At 33.9% G+C, this 17,672-nt stretch overlaps 1 protein-coding gene across 2 annotated transcripts in view; it reads right to left on the bottom strand.

The window, feature by feature from the left end:
* Positions 1 to 17,672, bottom strand: part of METTL15 (methyltransferase 15, mitochondrial 12S rRNA N4-cytidine) — a 321,812-nt gene that overhangs the window by 77,234 nt on the left and 226,906 nt on the right. For both annotated transcript variants that reach the window (XM_077114273.1, XM_077114274.1), the window contains exons 4-5: positions 14,285 to 14,476; positions 11,467 to 11,645 (exon numbers count right to left, since the gene is read on the bottom strand). In XM_077114273.1, coding sequence (XP_076970388.1) covers positions 11,467 to 11,645; positions 14,285 to 14,476 — 371 coding nt within the window. The remainder of the gene's footprint in view (positions 1 to 11,466; positions 11,646 to 14,284; positions 14,477 to 17,672) is intronic.

Below are 17,672 nucleotides of genomic sequence, written 5' to 3'. Positions count from 1 at the left end.
TCCAGCAGCCCAACAAGGAAGATAAAGGGGGATGATACGACCTGAATCTCAGCACCACCACCTAACTAGGCCATCAGGAAGTACAATTTACTAAATTTTTCTGCTTCTGAATTTCCCTATTTATAAAAGACACACGTAGTATCCAAGACTGATGTGAGGATTAAATGAATCAAAATACAACTGAGGGTGGTGTGAACAGTGGCTTAGTGGCAGAATTCTCACCTGCCATGCCAGAGACCTGGGTTCAATTCCCCGTGCCTGCGCATGGAGAAAAAAAAAACCATAACTGAATGACATCTCAGTTCTTGGAAATGTGACTAATTTCAATACCCACTTTTGAGGGGTTTTGTGAGGATAAATAATTGATGTCAAATAGCACCATGTATGGCACATCATATGTTCTTTAAATGTTATCAGTATTACCTGGCATATAAGGAGTACTCCACAAATGTTGATGTGATATAAAAAGAAAATATGTGTATATATGTGTAAAGTCTCAAAGTATGAATAAATCATTATGGGTCCACTTGTAAAAAAAAAAAGTGAAGGTCATACATTCATTACAGCATGAGCTCAGAGATAAATGAATTTTGATGTTTGTTTTTTTTATTAGAGAAATTGTGGGTTTACATAATAAACATGCATAAAATACAGGGATTCCCATACACCATCCTATTGTTAGCACCTAGCATTGGTATGGAACTTCAGTTACAATTGATGATAACAAATTTTTATAGTTGTCTTATTAACTATAGTACATGGTTTAACTTAGGATTCACTGTGCATTGTTCCATGGAATTTGTTTTAAATTGTATTCTGTTGCCAAATATACAATCTAACATTTCCCCTTTTAATTACATTCAGATATATATTACAGAGCTATTTTGTTAATTATGTCATGCTACCATCACCATCATCCATTACCAAAACATTTATATCATTCCAAATAGGAACCCTACACATTTTAAGCCTTAACTTCCCATTTCCTATCCCCTCTGCATCTCCTGGAACCCCATATTCTAGATTCTGACTCTATGAGCTTACTTATTCTAATCATTGCAAATTAGTTAGATCATACAATATTTGTCCTTTTGAATCTGGTTGTTTCAGTCAACATTATGTCTTCAAGGTTCATCCACATTGTCAAACGTATCAGGATTTGATTTGGTTTTGTGTGTGGCTGAATAATATTCCAGTGTATGTATATACCACATTTTATCTATTTATTCATCAACTGATGGACACTTAGGTTGTCTCATCTTTTGGCAACTGCAAATAATGCTGCTATGAACATTGGTAGGCAAATATCTGTTCAAGACTTTGCTTTCAATTCTTTCGGGTATATACCAAGTAGTGGAGTTGCTGGGTTAATGGTAGCTCTATACTGAACTTTTTGAGGAACCACCAAACTGTTTTCCACAGTGGATGCACCATTTTACATAGCCCATAGCAAAGAATGAGCATTCCTATTTCTTTGTATCCTCTCCAAAACTTGTTGTTTTCCATTTTTCTTTTAATAGCAGCCATTCAAGTGGGTGTGAAATGTATCTCATTTTGGTTCTGATGTGCATTTCCATGATGGCTAATGATATTGAGCATCTTCTCATGTGCTTTCTGGCCATTTTTAAATCTCCATTGATGACAACTCTGTTCAAGTCTTTAGCCCATTTTATAACTGGGTTTTTGTCTTTTTGTTAGGTTGAAGGATTTAACATATTCTAGATATTAAACTTTATCAGATATATGGTTTTTCAAAATATTTTCTCCCATTGTATAGACTGTTATTTTACTTTTATGATAGAGTATTTTGGTGCACAAAAGGTTCAATATTGATTAGGTCCCACTTATCTATTCTTTTCTTTTATTGCTTGTGCTTTGGGTGTAAAGTCTAAGAAGCCATTGCCTAATGCAAGGTCACCTGAAAAAGCTTCCCCACATTTTCTTCCGGAGGTAGATAGCTCTTGTTCTTATATTAAGGTCTTTGATGCATTTTGAGTTGATTTTTGTATAAAGTGTGAGGTAAATTTCTTTCTTTCTTCTAAGGAAATGGAGATCCAGTTTTCTCAGCATCATTTGTTGAAGAGACTACTTTTCCAAAATGAGTAGTCTTTGTCAAAAATCAGTTGACCAACTAAAAAAAAAAATCAGTTGCCCATAAATGTGAGAAACAACTTTTGCGCTTTTAAATCAATTCCACTGGTTTATATGTCTGCACTCTTGCCAGTAAGATGCTGTTTTGTTTTGTTTTTTTTTAATCATTCCATTTTGATTACTGTGGCATTGTAATAAATATTAAGATCTGGAGTGTAAGTCATTTAACTTCATTCTTCTTTTACATAATGGTTTTAGCTATTTGGGGATCCTTACACTTCCCATATAAATTTGATGACTGGCCTTTCCATTTCTGCAAAGAAGGTTGTTGGAATTTTTATTCGGATTACATTGAATCTATAAATTGCTTTGGGTTTGATTGACATCTTTATGATGAACGTGGAATGCCCTTCAATGCATTTAGGTCCTTTTCAATTTCTTTTAGCACATTTTGTGCAAACTCGTTATGTCCTCTTCAATTTCTTTTAGCACATTTTGTGCAAATTCGTTATATCGTTGGGTTAGATTTATTCTTAGATATCTGATTCTTTTATTTGTTAGTATGAATGAATTTTTTTCTTGATTTGTTCTTCCAATTTTTCATTGCTTGTGTACAGAAATACTACGGATTTTTTTTGGTGCTGCGCTTGTACCCCACCACTTTGCTGAATTCATTTATTAGCTGTTTTGTTTTGTATTTTTCAGGATTTTGTTTAATAGGTTATATCACCTGCAAATAGGGAAAGTTTTACTTATTGCTTTCCAACAGATGCCTTTCTTTTTTTTTTTTTTTTTTCTTGCCCAATTGCTTTGGCAAGAACTTCCAGTACAATGTCAAGTAGCAATGGTGAGAGTGGGCATTCTAGTCTTGTTCCTGAAATTAGATGGAAAGCTATCAGGCTCTCACCATTAATTAGGATGTAAGCTATGTGCTTTTCATATTTACCCTTTATCATGCTGAGGAAGATTCCTTCTATTACTATTTTACAAAGTGTTTTTATCAAGAATGGGTGCTGGATTTTGTCAAAGGCTTTTCTGTCAATTGAGATGATCATGTTGTTTTCGCCCATTGTGTTAATGTGGTCTATTATAATAATTAATTTTCTTATGTTGAACCATGCTTGCAAACCAGAGTTAAATCCCATTTGAGCACAGTATATAATTCTTTTAATGTGCTAATGTTTCATTCAGTTTACTGGTATTTTGTTGAGAATTTTTGCATCTATATTCAAAAGACATATTGGTCTGTAATTATCTTAATTTATGGTATCTTTATCTGGCTTTGGGCTGAGGCTGATATTGGCCTCAGAGAATGAGTTAAGGAGTGTTCCCTCTTCTTCAAGTTTTCAAAAGAATTTTATCAGAATTAGATGCAAGTCACCTTGTAATGACTGGTGGAATACCCCTGTGAAGTCATCTGGTACTGGTCATTTCTTTTTTGGGGAGGTTTTTGATTACTGATTTAATCTATTGATAATTGGTTTGTTGCAATCTATTTCTTCTGTTCTTAATTCTTTTTTTAAAAATATTTTTTATTGACAAATCTTTACACACTTACAGTCCGTACATGGTATACAATCAAGGGATCACAATATCATCACATATTGTATATTCATCACCATGATCATTTTTAGAATGTTTGCATCACTCCAGAAAAAGAAATAGTTACATGAGATCTATTTCTTCTTGAGTAATGTAAAAATTTTGTATGGTTTTAAGAATTTGTCAATTGTTCTAAGTTATCTAATTTATTGGCATAGAGCTATTCATAGTATCCTGCTATAGTTGTTTTTATTTCAGTACTGTCAGTACTAATGTTCCATTTTCTTTTTAGATTTTCATTATTTGTACCCTTTTCTTTTTCTGATTTTGTCAGTCTAGAGAAATGTTTGCCAATTTTATTTATTTTCTCAATGAGCCAATTTTTGGTTTCATTGATTCTATTGTTTTTGGTTTGTTTGTTTTCTATTTCATTTATCTCACTCTAATCTTTGTTATTTCCTTCCTTCTACTCGTTTTGGTTTTAGTTAGCTCTTTTTCTTAATAGTTATTCCAGTTTTGAAATAAGTCTCTGATTTGAAGTCTTTCTCCTTTTTTGTTTTTTTGCATGGGCAGTGTGGTAGTTAGATTCAGTTGTCAACTTGGCCAGGTGAATGTGCCTAGTTCTGTTGCTGTGGACATGAGCCAATGGTACGTGAACCTCATCTGTTTCTCATTACATCTGCAGCCCACTAAGAGGTGTGCCTGCTATAATGAATGATGTTTGATTTAATTGGCTGGTGCTTAAATGAGAGAGTTCAACGTAGCACAGCCCAAGCAGCTCAGCATACCTCATCTCAGCACTTGCAGCTCAGTCCAGGCCTTTGGAGATGAAGAAGGGAAAGTTGTTGGAACCCAGAGGCCTGGAGAGAAAAGCCAGCAGAACTATCCCGTGCCTTCCCATGTAAGAAAGAACTTCAGTGGAAAGTTAGCTGCCTTTCCTCTGAAGAACTAACAAAATAAATCCCCTTTTATTAAAAGCCAATCTGTCTCTGGTGTGTTGCATTCTGGCAGCTAGCAAAGTAGAACAGGCAGGCACCGGGAATTGAACCCAGGTCTCCAGCATAGCAGGTGAGAACTCTGCCTGCTGAGCCACCGTGACCCATCCTCTCCCTTTTTTAAGGTAAGCATTTAGAGGAATGAATTTCTCTCTCAGCACTACCTCCACTGAATCCTACAAGTTTTGGTATCTTGAAATTTCATTTTAATTTGCTTCAAGATACTTCCTAATTTTGTTTTTGATTTCCTCTCCCACCCATTGATTATGTAAGAGTGTGTGGCTAAATTTCCACATAATTGGGAATTTTTTACTTTTCTCTCTGTTCTTGATTTCTCTCTCTCTTTTTTTTTTTTCCAGGGGGTCTGAAGAGCAGCGATAACAGACAACTTTATTCTTAACCAGATGTTCTTGATTTCTAGCTTCATTCTATTGTGGTCAGAGAAGACACAGTGTATGATTTCAGTATTTTTGAAAATATTGAGACATGTTTTGTGACCCAGTATATGGTCGATTCTGCAATCAAGAAGGATGCGTATTTTGTTTTTGTTGGGGACAGTGTTCTATATATGTTTGTTAGGTCTAGTTGGTTTAGAGTATCCTGTACTTCCACTGATATTTTGACTAAATGCTCTATCCATTGTTGAGGTTGGTGTGTTAAATTTTCCTACCATCTAAAAAAAATACTTTTATTGAGATATTTTCACACACCATATATTTCATCCAAAGTATACAATCAAGACTCACAATATCATCACATAGTTGTGTATTCCTCACCATTATCATTTTTACAACATATGATTCACTCCATAAATGGAAATTAAAAAAAAAGAAAAATTCATACATTCCATATCCCCTACATCTCCCTCTCATTGACCACTAGTATTTCAATCTACCCAATTCATTTTTAGCCCCTACCCACCATCCCCCATTATTTATTCAGTTTTGTCCCTATTTTTTTACTTGTCTGTCCATACCCTTGATAAGCGTAACATCAGACAAGGTTTTCACAGTCACTCAGTCACATGGTATATAAAGTTGAGGACATTAATTGGAGTTGCCAGCTTGTGGCCTGCCTTACATTACTATTGAAAAAATATTTACTAACTGCCTTCCAAGCATCAAACACTGCTAAGCACTGGAGATACCATGATGAGGAGGATGGTCATTGTCAATGCCCTTGGAGCTTATAGTCTAGAGTAGTGCGATTCAATGACAATATAATACCATCCACATGTGTCATTTAAAATTTTTTATAGAAACAGGTGAAATTAATGATAATACTTTATTTAACCCAAAATATTACTACTTCAACATAGAATGAATAATAAAAATTATTGAGAATATTTTACATTCTTTTTTTCAATGTATATCTTCAAAATCTGGTGTTTATTTTACAGTATAGCACATCTCAGTTTGGAGCAGCCACATGTGAAGTGCTCCTTAGCCACAAGTGACGAGTCACAACAGTACTGGACAGAGATGTTTAGAGAAAAACTCATATAGTTAAGCCAGCAATAAGATACAGCACAATAAGTGCTCTGGCAGAGGAATGCAGTGCTATGATGCGCACAGCAGAGCACTTCAACTAATCTGAGTAAGACTGGAGAAAACTTCCTGTAGGAAGTGACATTTCAGCTGAGGTCAAAAGAATGAGGTGGAATTAGCCAGAAGAAAGGGTGGGGTTGAGGCAGGAGTATGAAGGAAGGAGCTGGAAGATGAAGATTCCAAGTGGAGTATCCCAAGGTCTGCAGGTGAAAATGATCATAGTTACTTATGCATAAGTAAGTTTTGGAGGAAACATTATAAATAACACTGTATATAGTGTTAAATATTTGTATTAAAGTTCCTAGATGGTAAAAAAAAAATTCCCAGATGGTAGTTCTGAAAAATGGGTAAAGAAATGAAGTGTTATAGGTTATTGTTGGAATTATCTAATCATGTACTTACAAATTACTGATTTGATAATTTAAAAAGAAATTCCTAGTGGTTATTATAAGTGCTCTGCTCCAACTTGGAGTGTGGAACCTCTTTTGCTTGACGTTATTGAAAAGTATTAGAATCATAGTTTTTTGTCCTTGCAAATGGGCACTAGGCTTCAGGTTGTACAAATCATAGCTTAACCAGTTTGACTTAAGAAAGAATTGTATAAAGTGTATTGTAATGCCAAGTGTGGAGGTCTTCTTTGTTCTACTGGATTATTTGCTTTCTTTCGTTTCTTTAATTAGAGAAGTTGTACGTTTAAAGAAAATACACACAGAAAATACAGGGCTCCTACAAACCCCAAGGCCCACAGCTTTCCCCATGATTAACACTTCCTATCAGTGTAGCACCTTTGTTACAACTGATGAATCAATATTATTATAATTATACTACCAATTACAGTCCATAGTTTACAATAGAGTTAACTGTTAGTGTTGCAGTTATAAGGTCCTTTTTTTAAAAAAAATCATTCTGGTAATACACACACACACACACACACACACACACACACACACACACACACATATATAATCCTTTCAACCATATTCAAATATACAATATACAATTCAGTGGTGCCAATCACATCCACAATACTGTGCTACCATCGCCACCATTTATCACTGAAACATTTCCACTACCCCAAACAGAAACTCTGTATCAATTAGCATTGATTCCCCATTCCCACCCTAGCCCCTGATAACCTGTTTGCTAGTTTCTGACTCTATGAATTTGCTATTACAATTATTTAATATTAGTGATATCATACAATATTTGTTCTTTTGTATCTGGCCTATTTCACTCAATATGTTGCTTTCAAGGTTCATCCATCATTAAAAAGGAATTTCATTCATTTTATGAGTAATATTCCATTATATGTACATACTACATTTGTTTATTCATCCATCTGTCGATGGCTACCTAGGTTGCTTCCATCTTCTGACAATTAGGATTAGCGCAGCTATAAACATTGGTATACAAATATCTATTCAAGTCCCTGCTTTCAATTCTTTTGGGTATATACCTAGAAGTGGGATTGCTGGGTCATATGGTTATTTCTATACTTAATTTTCTGAGGAACCATCAAACTATTTTCCACAGAAGCTGCAACATTTTACATTGCTACCATCAATGAATGAGTGTTCCTATGTCTCCCCATCCTCTCCAACCCTTGTAATTCTCTCTCTCTCTTTTAATAGCATCCATTCTAGAGTATGAGATGGGATAGTTTTGTGGTTTTGATTTGTATTTCCCTAATACCTAATGATGATGAGTATATTTTCGTGTGCTTTTTAGTCATTTGTATATCCTTTTTTTGAGAAATATCAATTCAAATTTTTGTACATTTATAAATTGGGTTCTTTGACTTTTATTGTTAGGTTGTAGGATTTCTCTATACATTATGAAATTAGTCTTATTAGATATGTGGTTCCCAAATATTTTCTTCCATTGAGTAGGTTGTCTTTTCACTTTTGTGATAAAGTCCGTTTTGTCTAGGTTATCTAACTAGTTGTTTATAGTACCTTTTTATAATCCTGTAGGATTATATTATATTTCTTTGGGATTGGTAGTAATACCCTTCCTTTCATTTCTGATTTTAGTTATTTGTGTCCTCTCTCTTTTTTTCTGTCAGTCTAGCTAAAGATTTGTCATTTTGTTGATCTTTTATAAGAGCCAATTTTAGTTTTGTTGATTTTCTCTATTGTTTTTTATTCTCTATTTGATTTTATCCACTCTCACCTTTGTTATTTACTTCTCTGAAAATATTAGGTTTTAGAAAGCAAAGAAGTGTCTTATATATCATCCACCAAAATACAGAATTTGCTATACGTGAAGAACTGTGCCGCGTATCTCCTAGACCTACTAGAGAGCTTGACAGCCTTGAACATTTTTAGTACGAATTTATTAGAACCCAAATGGACACTAAAATACAGTCACTGTACATTGCAGTGCCAAAATACATGTCTGTTAAATATGGACACTGCTTTATGAACCCCTGTGTTCTCCACTGCTTCCCATATTTCCTTTATCAAGTAGAAGCTGTCTTAATATACCTCCATTTAGTAAACTTGTCAGATCAATCCTTTCTTCTGTTTAAAAAATTGTCTGAGGTTAGAATTCTACTCTGTGATGTTCTTACAGCCCAGAGCACCCACTATTATCATTACTTAATTTGATCAAATATTACATAAACAGATGAAATATGAGTTCAAAATGAAAGACAGCTGTAGTTTCCAAGAAAACTAAATTGGAGACTTTAGAGACTTTTGATAAAGGTGAGTCATGAAAAATGCAATCAAATTAGATGTGGATGAGGTAATTATAAAAGACTGAAAAAAATCATGAAAATCTGGAAAAAAAAAAAACTTCATTCAAATTGCTTTACAAGTACCTTAAAGTCATACTTCACTTTAAGAAAATTATAGCCAGAGCATTCAGGTGGTAATGTCATGGATATTATTTATGAAAGAATGGACTTAGTGGAGCTGCAATTAGGATCCAAGCATGTATATTTGTATATATTTATCTGTGATTCTAATTATATATATATATATATATGTTTGTGTGTGTATCTCCTTATACACACACACACACATACATATATATCAGGTTTTGTTATCCTCCATTTTTGTCACCGTTTTCTATTAACCACACAATCCTAACTCAGACTACAATGAATAAGATGGAGGGCTTTCATTATAAGTAGGTATTTATTACACTATATTTGTATTTAGTCACTCGACTTTATAATCTATTAAATAGTCTGTGTGAACACAGAGGAGGTATCTGATAGATTCCCCACCCTATGTTGAGTGCTCCATATGGTACCTGGAACATAGAAACCTCCCCCAATATTTTTTTGAATAAATGAGCACAAATAGGAAACACATTTTTCTGTTTTTTTTTTCCGCACCTTCCAAATAATTACATCCTCATCAGTAAAACTGTAATATTATGAGCTGATACTTAAGACATGTCAATGCACTCATTACAGAAAACTCAAAATTTTAATGTCATTTACTAAAATGGGGTCTTACCTACATATATTAATATTCTCACTTTTACTGTTTCATTTTTCATAGCCCTAATGTGTTTTTCACATCATGATCTTTGTGAAAATACTTAAATTGTTTCTAGCCTATATTTACCTATAATTTCTACCTAATGCCATGGTGTTATTTCCCAAGTTTTCAAATTGGTATCCTGAGACAGAAAAGTTAACTTAAATTTCTTAAAGGAAGATTCCTAATTATGCCTCAAACTTCCAAACTCCAGATCACTACTGACTCTGCAATTGATTAGACTGTAACCTTGAGCAAACCTTTGGCCCTCCCTAACCTCAGTTTCTTCATTTATAAGATGAGGTCTGTTGATGGGATGATCTCTAGGATGCCCTCTAACCCTGAGCTCTCAGTTTCAGCACCAGAAAATTCTGGATTTTCTTATGAATAAAAAATGTGACTTCTCACTGTTCTTCTTTTTGAGATGGGACACAGGAAAAAAACATATATAGTTAAAGTACGACAGAAAGGATAAGGTGGAAATGTGCCAGTGCATATGGAATGGGAAGAAAGAAAGAGAAACAAACTGGGGGTAGATTTAATGTCAGCATGCTAGCATAAACTCTTTTTGGGAAAAAAAATACTGTGGAATATTTTATGCCCATATAACCCTGAAGAATTTTGTTCTTACTTGCCTACAGGAATCTCAAAGGTTAGTTGCATGGGCCTTGAGATATGCAGCTCAAAAAAAAACGACCAAAGATTTGGTCAATTCCCTATATTTTACTAACAGAACTAAGTAAATGGAAATATTCTTATTAATTTATGTCATAAAACAATTACTCCATGATCTCTAAATCTTAATGATCAGAGTGAATTTATAATTGTTCCATTCCCTAAACTATGGATAATATTAAGGCAGAAATAACAATACCAGGTGAATTTTATAAGCTACACAAATATTTCTTTTCTTTTTTAAAAAATGTTTAGCTACATATAAGTAACTTAATAGGAACCACTGCAAAGAAATATTAATATATTTGGTAAATAAAAATGGTGCAGCATTTCAGATGCCCTAACAATATGAAGAATTCACCACTGTAATTCTGTTAAATAACTACAGGGATATATTTTGCTTTGGAAAACTTTTATCATGGACACAGCTATGAAAAAACTTTGCCTTCAAACAGAAAGGCTAAAATAATGCACCTCCTAGCAAGACTTAGGTTCAAGAGGTTTGTGGTAGTGAACAGTAGAAAAGTTGAAATGTTTCAATAAGCCCCTCAGGCTGATTTAGTTAGCATTCACAAAGTGGAAAAACCTATACATCACATACCCTTTGTTAGCTGTTTGTTTAGAATAGATGCATGAGTCACTGGATTTTATTTTAGCAATTGGGCAATGCAATTCTCCTTTTGCCCAAAATATTAAAAATGCAGAAAGTGAACTAAGAGAGGCAGTGTCAGATTTTATACAGGATGCTTATCAACCACTATGATGGAGCAATAATTTTTTCTCTTCTTTTCATTCGTGTTTTACCTTGGTAGGTGCATATGATAAATCACTTCGCTTTAAAAGAAAATTTATTAAGCTAATATTAAGTATTTTTTTTAAAATCATGTGTGGGGGAGAGCTGTTAGAGGGGAGAAGTTTACAAAAGCAAAAGATGAACATTAAAAGACAGGCAAAATTCTATGATTCTATTCTGCATCATGATTTCAAACACAAATGAAGTGAATGATTTTAAGTACAAATGAATTCCTCTGGGAATTTAATGGATGTATGTGTGTATATGTATATATATATATTTTTTTTCTTCCCCCTGTCTCAGACACTGTTCAGAATTAATGAGGATACCTGCAACGATGCTGGCAAGCTGCTGGGTTCTGGTGATGGGATAGATGCTACGTGCCTGAATGATTGCTGAAGCAATTTTCTTAGCATGCTTTTCCTCCCCGTACGTTCTCAGGATTGATGCAAGTGCCTGTTGATCTAAAGCATTCACAACATCAGCAGCGGTGGGCATGTCAGGGTACCTACACAAAAGAAGAGGCAACTAGTTACTAATGTCAGTTTTCATTGACAAGAATACTGAGACATAAAGGCAGGCACACACACACATAGGAAAGCTCTGAGATTTTAAAGTCAGAGAGTGTACTCTTAAAGGAATGAACTAGATTTTCTATTTAAAATACCCATTGTTATGGCAAGAGGGGAATGTGTGTGACATTCAAGGTCAAGGGCAGCAGGAATCTAATATATTTTACTAGTACTTAATTTTAATTCTTAAAGAAGAATTACTGTGTTATAGCTTATAAAGATATTCCCTAAACTAAAATAATGGAAAATGGTTGGATTTAGATTATTCATAATTTAAATTGCTGATTTATTTTTTTCAGTATGGAAAATACAAGGTTGACCTAAAGATATTTGAATGGGTATTTTTCACAAATAGATTCAGTAGACAATAGGCATAATTGTGTTTTACTCCTATATTATCATTGAATAGTTGCATAGAAGTTTCCCTAGTGCTGCAAGGCAAAAGTTTTTGTAGATGACTGGAGGTTACTAGGAGGCTTAAGAGTAGATATTCATATGGTGAAGAAGGCAAGATCCAGGATCTGGCTCCCTAAAATTTAACAGAACAAGAGACTTAATTCTGTCAGTCCTCTGGAGTATACTGACTTATAATGACATATTACAAGAGAATAAATGTTAACATAAGTGCAGTTTATTTTCTAGTGAAGAATACAATTGCCATCAGAACTAGACCCTCAAGTCCTTGAAATTGTGAATTTCCTTCTATAACACATGAAGTCTTATTTTAATCAGAAAACTGTTATTGAACTTGGGATCAGCACAGAAGACATTATATTATATGATTTCATTGCTTAATGGCAAAAAGAAAGCCTACTGCATCCGTATTCTTCACATGGTGGTATCAGCCTTCTAGACATAATCAATTACATTTTTTGGCTTAGACTCCCTTTTCCCATAATTCTGACTGGATTAGCATTGCACATATTTACATCTTGGAGTCTACTTTTCTACAACTTCATATGCACCAACTCTCCCTTACTGACTTCCTCATACTTTCTTCAGATCTGTTACTACCTTTGATTTAGTTACAGTCTATGTATTTATGTAGAACCCGTTCTGCTTTATAAGATATATTTGTTAAACTCTAATTTCATCCATCATGTATTGATTTAGAGTTTAATTCCCAGCGACTATCTTAGTTCTTGGGAGAGAGTACCTCAAGGACTTGATTCACAGGCTACAATTTACTAAGTCTTAACATAAACAATATAAACATAAACTATTAACTAGAGGCTTTGTTCTTTGTATTTCAGAAACATATTTCTTAGCAAAACATAGGAATAGCAGAAATTTGCTTGACATTTTATTATGTAAGCACAACAATATCAGTTTGAACTTTACTATTAGTCACTGGTTTTCAAAGAATATTTATTTTTATGATCACATTCTTCTACCTTTGAATGCCAACAACATGCAAAAGGAGGTATAAGACTCAGAAACATAAAGAGTTCCAATGAGAATAGGTCATAATCAAAGTTCACAGCTCATACTACAACCTAGAATAAAGGTTGTATGTGAAAAATTACCACAGGACAAAACAGGTTGTGGGAAAAGAAGCCAAAGTCAACTCAAAATTAATCTGTTCACTTAAAGTGGACATTTAAATTTATTACATATAATATGTCAATAGGTCTGAAGAAATTTTGGAAAACTGATGTGTTTCAGTAGGAATGTTTATTGCAGGTCTAGAATTGCGGATTAATAACAGTAAAAGAATAGTTCACTTTTTTTACACATAAGAAAGTCTAACTTTCTTCTTAAAAGGTAAGCTTCCCAAAGGTAGTGGCATAATTTGGTGGAGACTATAAGGGAGAAAAGTACAGTTAAGCTTTGTAAGTACAAGCTGTTCAGTCCCTGGGTCAGTGTTGGGCAGAAAGAGACAGATACTAATCTAAAAATCTTAAAATTAATTTATATTTAAAAGGAATTATTCCTATACTCTACTAGAATGTGATCCTCTTTGTGTTTTTAACAAATATGCTCCTACTTGAATAACAGAGGTCAAATCTTAGTATTTCAAGGGTGGTGAGGAATGAAGAGGAGGTGCAAAAGCCGTCCTATGCATAGTACTATACCTGATACAGTACCAAAAATTGCAGTTTCTCTGGAGAAGATGACCGTACAAGAGAGAAGACGAAACACTGATCTCTAGGGCCTTGCCTTTTATGCAATGTTTTACAAAAATATGCATTAAATATAGCTATTTTAGTTTCTCACTAGTAGTATAGTTATACGAGTATAAAATGAAACCATTGTTTAAATATCATATTTATCAGTACTCTTAGTAGTAGAAAAGCCTATATTGTATCAGTAAAACAATCAATCTATTTAAACTCCTCCTTATTTTGTGTAAAGGCAGCAACAATTTTTATTTTATTTAGAAATTTAAACACTGTTTGGTTCAGAATCCCAAATCCAGAGAAACACAAAAGTCTATGAGGAGCAGCAAGCAAATTGAAATATTATGTCTGTATTGTGTGATGGGAATTCTGCAGTCTTAAAAGGAAATGAAATTCAGAGTGTTTTTGAGAGATTGATTTCTTGTTGTGAGGAGAAATGCTTTATCAATACTTACCTGCCACCATCCATCCTCATGTCCAAGGGGCCATCCTTCCGAAGGGAAAAACCTCTTTCAGGATCATCAAGTTGCATGGAGGAACATCCAAGATCCAAAAGGACTCCATCCAAAGTCTCTGCCTGGACTCCAGCCTTCAGTAATAATGCCTCTGCCTGGCTGAACTGGCCTAACATAGTTTGGATCTGTTTACTGTGAAGAAATCCAAGAGATGGAGAAAATACTTCTATTATATTAAAGTCTTACTTAAGAGACTATCATCAACAGAAGAAAGCACATCCTGTTATTAGACAATTTAACATATATATGAGTGCCAGCAACGTGCTTAGCACTATATAAAGACATATGGCTATGGAGACAATACATCTTTTGTTTCAAAGATTGATTGGGGGATGGAGGGAGTAGTATTGAAGTACAATAACAATACAAGGTAAAGTAAACTCTGAAAAACTGAATTTTCTTAGTAGAATCTAAGAAACAAGGCCTGAAGAGGTGGGATTAAAAGATTAGACAAGAGTTCTTCTTGGGTTGGCAAAAAAACTATACTGACCCACACTGCTTATTCTAGAAGTTTTTTTTCTTTTTTTTTTTTTGTATGCTGTATGACGGAGATCACATTTCATTCTTTTTTCCATGTGAATATCCTGTTATTGCAGCAACATTTGTTGAACTTCTTTTGTTTGTTTGTTGCTTGTTTGATTGTTTTTATTCTTTGTAAATTTCTGGACTGTCTAAATAAACAGTGTACAAAGACGGGAACATGGGCTGCCAATCTATATACAGAACCATGCTTTCTTTAGCACCACAGACTTAGATAGAAAGTCTTAAAAATTGGAGACAGAGAATTGTTGGGGAAGAAAGCCAAACATTAAAGTCTTGTAGTCATTTTTTGCTTATGGAGCTGATAGAGAACAGTAAACATGTAATGCTAAGTGGACAGAGAGGTTTAATAGTAAAAGGTATGAAAAGAATGAAAAAAAAAGATTTGGAGTTAAGACTGAGCAGTTCAGGATACAAAGTTCATGAAACATTGTGCATATTGGTAGAATGGTCCTTTAATGTTGAGCCAATAGTAGTCTGTCAGGACAGAAAGTATTCATTAGAAGTACAGAGCAAGGCTAGACATATCTGAGAAAATTAAGGTAGAAAGCTATGTGAAGAATACATTATGCAGAAACATAATGAAGTATACCTGTGACAAACAATATAGAAAACAGGGGTGGATCATAGAAATATTCTTGAGGAAGCATGTACTGTGATTATTGGATATGGAGGAAAAGGTAAGGGAGATGTTTAAAGATGACTCCAAGATTTGGAGCCTATGTGACCAGAAAAAAATGGTGATTGTCTAGCTGAAATTGAAAATAGAGATGAAGGGGAAGGTTCAATAGGCAAATTAATAAACTCTATTTTAGAAACAGTGACTTTTAAATTCTAAATGAAAAATTTAGGTGGAATTGTCTAATAAGCAGTTGGAAAGGAAGAAATACAACTTGAAGCTATTAAAATGATGAGACAATCAAGCAGAATGTGAACAAAGAAAAAAAAGGATGGAAAGACAATCATGAGAATCACTTTCATGAAATGAAATTCAGGAACTAGAGAAGGTATGTCAGGAAAATATGTGAAAACTTATTGAAATGGGCAAAAAAGATTGCTGCGTCTCTTATCTAGTATACCCTTTAGAGTTATCCCCACCTTTCATTTCTTTTGTTTTATAACTCTATAATGTGTAGAATACTCACAGTACTGCAAATTATTCTTTTCCTTAGAAACATGAAGTGTGTCCAGTGGAGAAGCAATTGTTATTACCCTGTGGACATGATCAGTTTGATATCTATTTGGCATTCGGCATTCCTGATTGACTGTATATGTAGAGTTTTTAACTCTCCTTTGAACTGGTTGTAACATCTTACTGGTTTCCTCATTCATTAGTGAGTTAAATAAAATCTTTGATGTGATTATTTTATAAATACATGAGTTATAATTTTACTTTTTTCTTAAAAATTTTTCTTTTAACATGTGATATAGAAGGAGAGATATTAGAGGTGGAAAGAGAACCAGAAAAACCCAGGAGTAGTCAACAGGAGAAATTGTTCATAGGTTCATTGGGTGAGAGGAGATTGAGAACTGAGAAAAAACCCTTGACCTGATGAAGAGGACTCTGGCAGAGTATGTCACAGAAGTTAAGGGGCAAATAATAAAGAAGTAGAGACTGAGTATAAACTACAGGCCAAACTTTCAAATCATGGTGACTATGGAAAGTATCAATAAGAACAGCATAGAAGAAAATAAATATAATGAAACATGTAAAGAGCCAGCCGTTTTTAGCCTTCTCCATATCTTTCCTTGAGGAATGAAACTGACTAAATTAAATGTCGTTCTTGCAGAAGAATGTTTTAACTCTGAGCAGGGATTTTGAAGAGAATGGAGCAGTTGGAATCAAAAGAACAAGCAAGGAATTGGGATCTCTTTGCAGCTATACTAATTCTCCTTCCTACACAAAGTGAGATGCTGTCTTCAGGATTCCTCAAATGCCTTAGGACAACCAGCATGTATTTGGGAAGGGGAATGAATAAGAGAAAAATTGGGCAACACTCCTAAGACTTCATTTCCTCCATCTGAAGGTGGGTGGAGTGAATGTGGATTTCAGTAGGGTTTGGAAACTCATATTGCTGATATTTACTTATGTGTTATGTTACTTAAAGAGAGCTCCCAACTTGTTAATTTTTTCTTAAATTCTGGTGAGGACAGTGATTTTGAGATTCACTTAACAAATATTTATTAAACATGTATCAGGCATTGTACTATCAGGAGGATATATAAAGTTTAATAAAACATACTTTCTAAGCTTTAAGCTGAGTGGAAAAAAAGTTATAAACAAATAATTTACCTTATAGATACTAATAAAAGAGAGAGAAACAAATTGCCATGTATGAATTTGTAAAACATAAAATGAATCCTAATACTAGCATAGGATTAATAGAAATAAAAGGATTTTGGAACTGGAAAGTGAATCAAAATCATCTATGCCAATTATGTAACTGAGCGTTTGAATGTTTCCCCTCTCCAATATCATTGCCAGGGCAGGGGAAAGGGAGAATGAGGTTCATCTAGGTCATGTTTGAACATTTCCAGTAATAAGAACTCACTACTTTTAAGGCAGTGTATTCAATCTTTAGACTATTTTGTTAGCTTGTTCATTTTTTGGTGAATAGCTGTTCTTCCAAAGGTTAAAATAAATTGAGTAGATTGAAATACTAGTGGTCAATGAAAGGCAGTGGTAAGCGGTATGGTATGTTTTGAGTTTTTTCTTTTTTCTTTCTTTTGCTGGAAAGATACAAATGTTAAAAAAATGATCATGGTGATGAATATACAACCATGTGAT

Source organism: Tamandua tetradactyla, chromosome 8 (assembly GCF_023851605.1).
Source record: "Tamandua tetradactyla isolate mTamTet1 chromosome 8, mTamTet1.pri, whole genome shotgun sequence".
Classification (NCBI taxonomy): Eukaryota; Metazoa; Chordata; class Mammalia; order Pilosa; family Myrmecophagidae; genus Tamandua; species Tamandua tetradactyla.
Note: the sequence above shows the minus strand (reverse complement) of the source record. Positions and strands in the feature narration are given on the sequence as shown.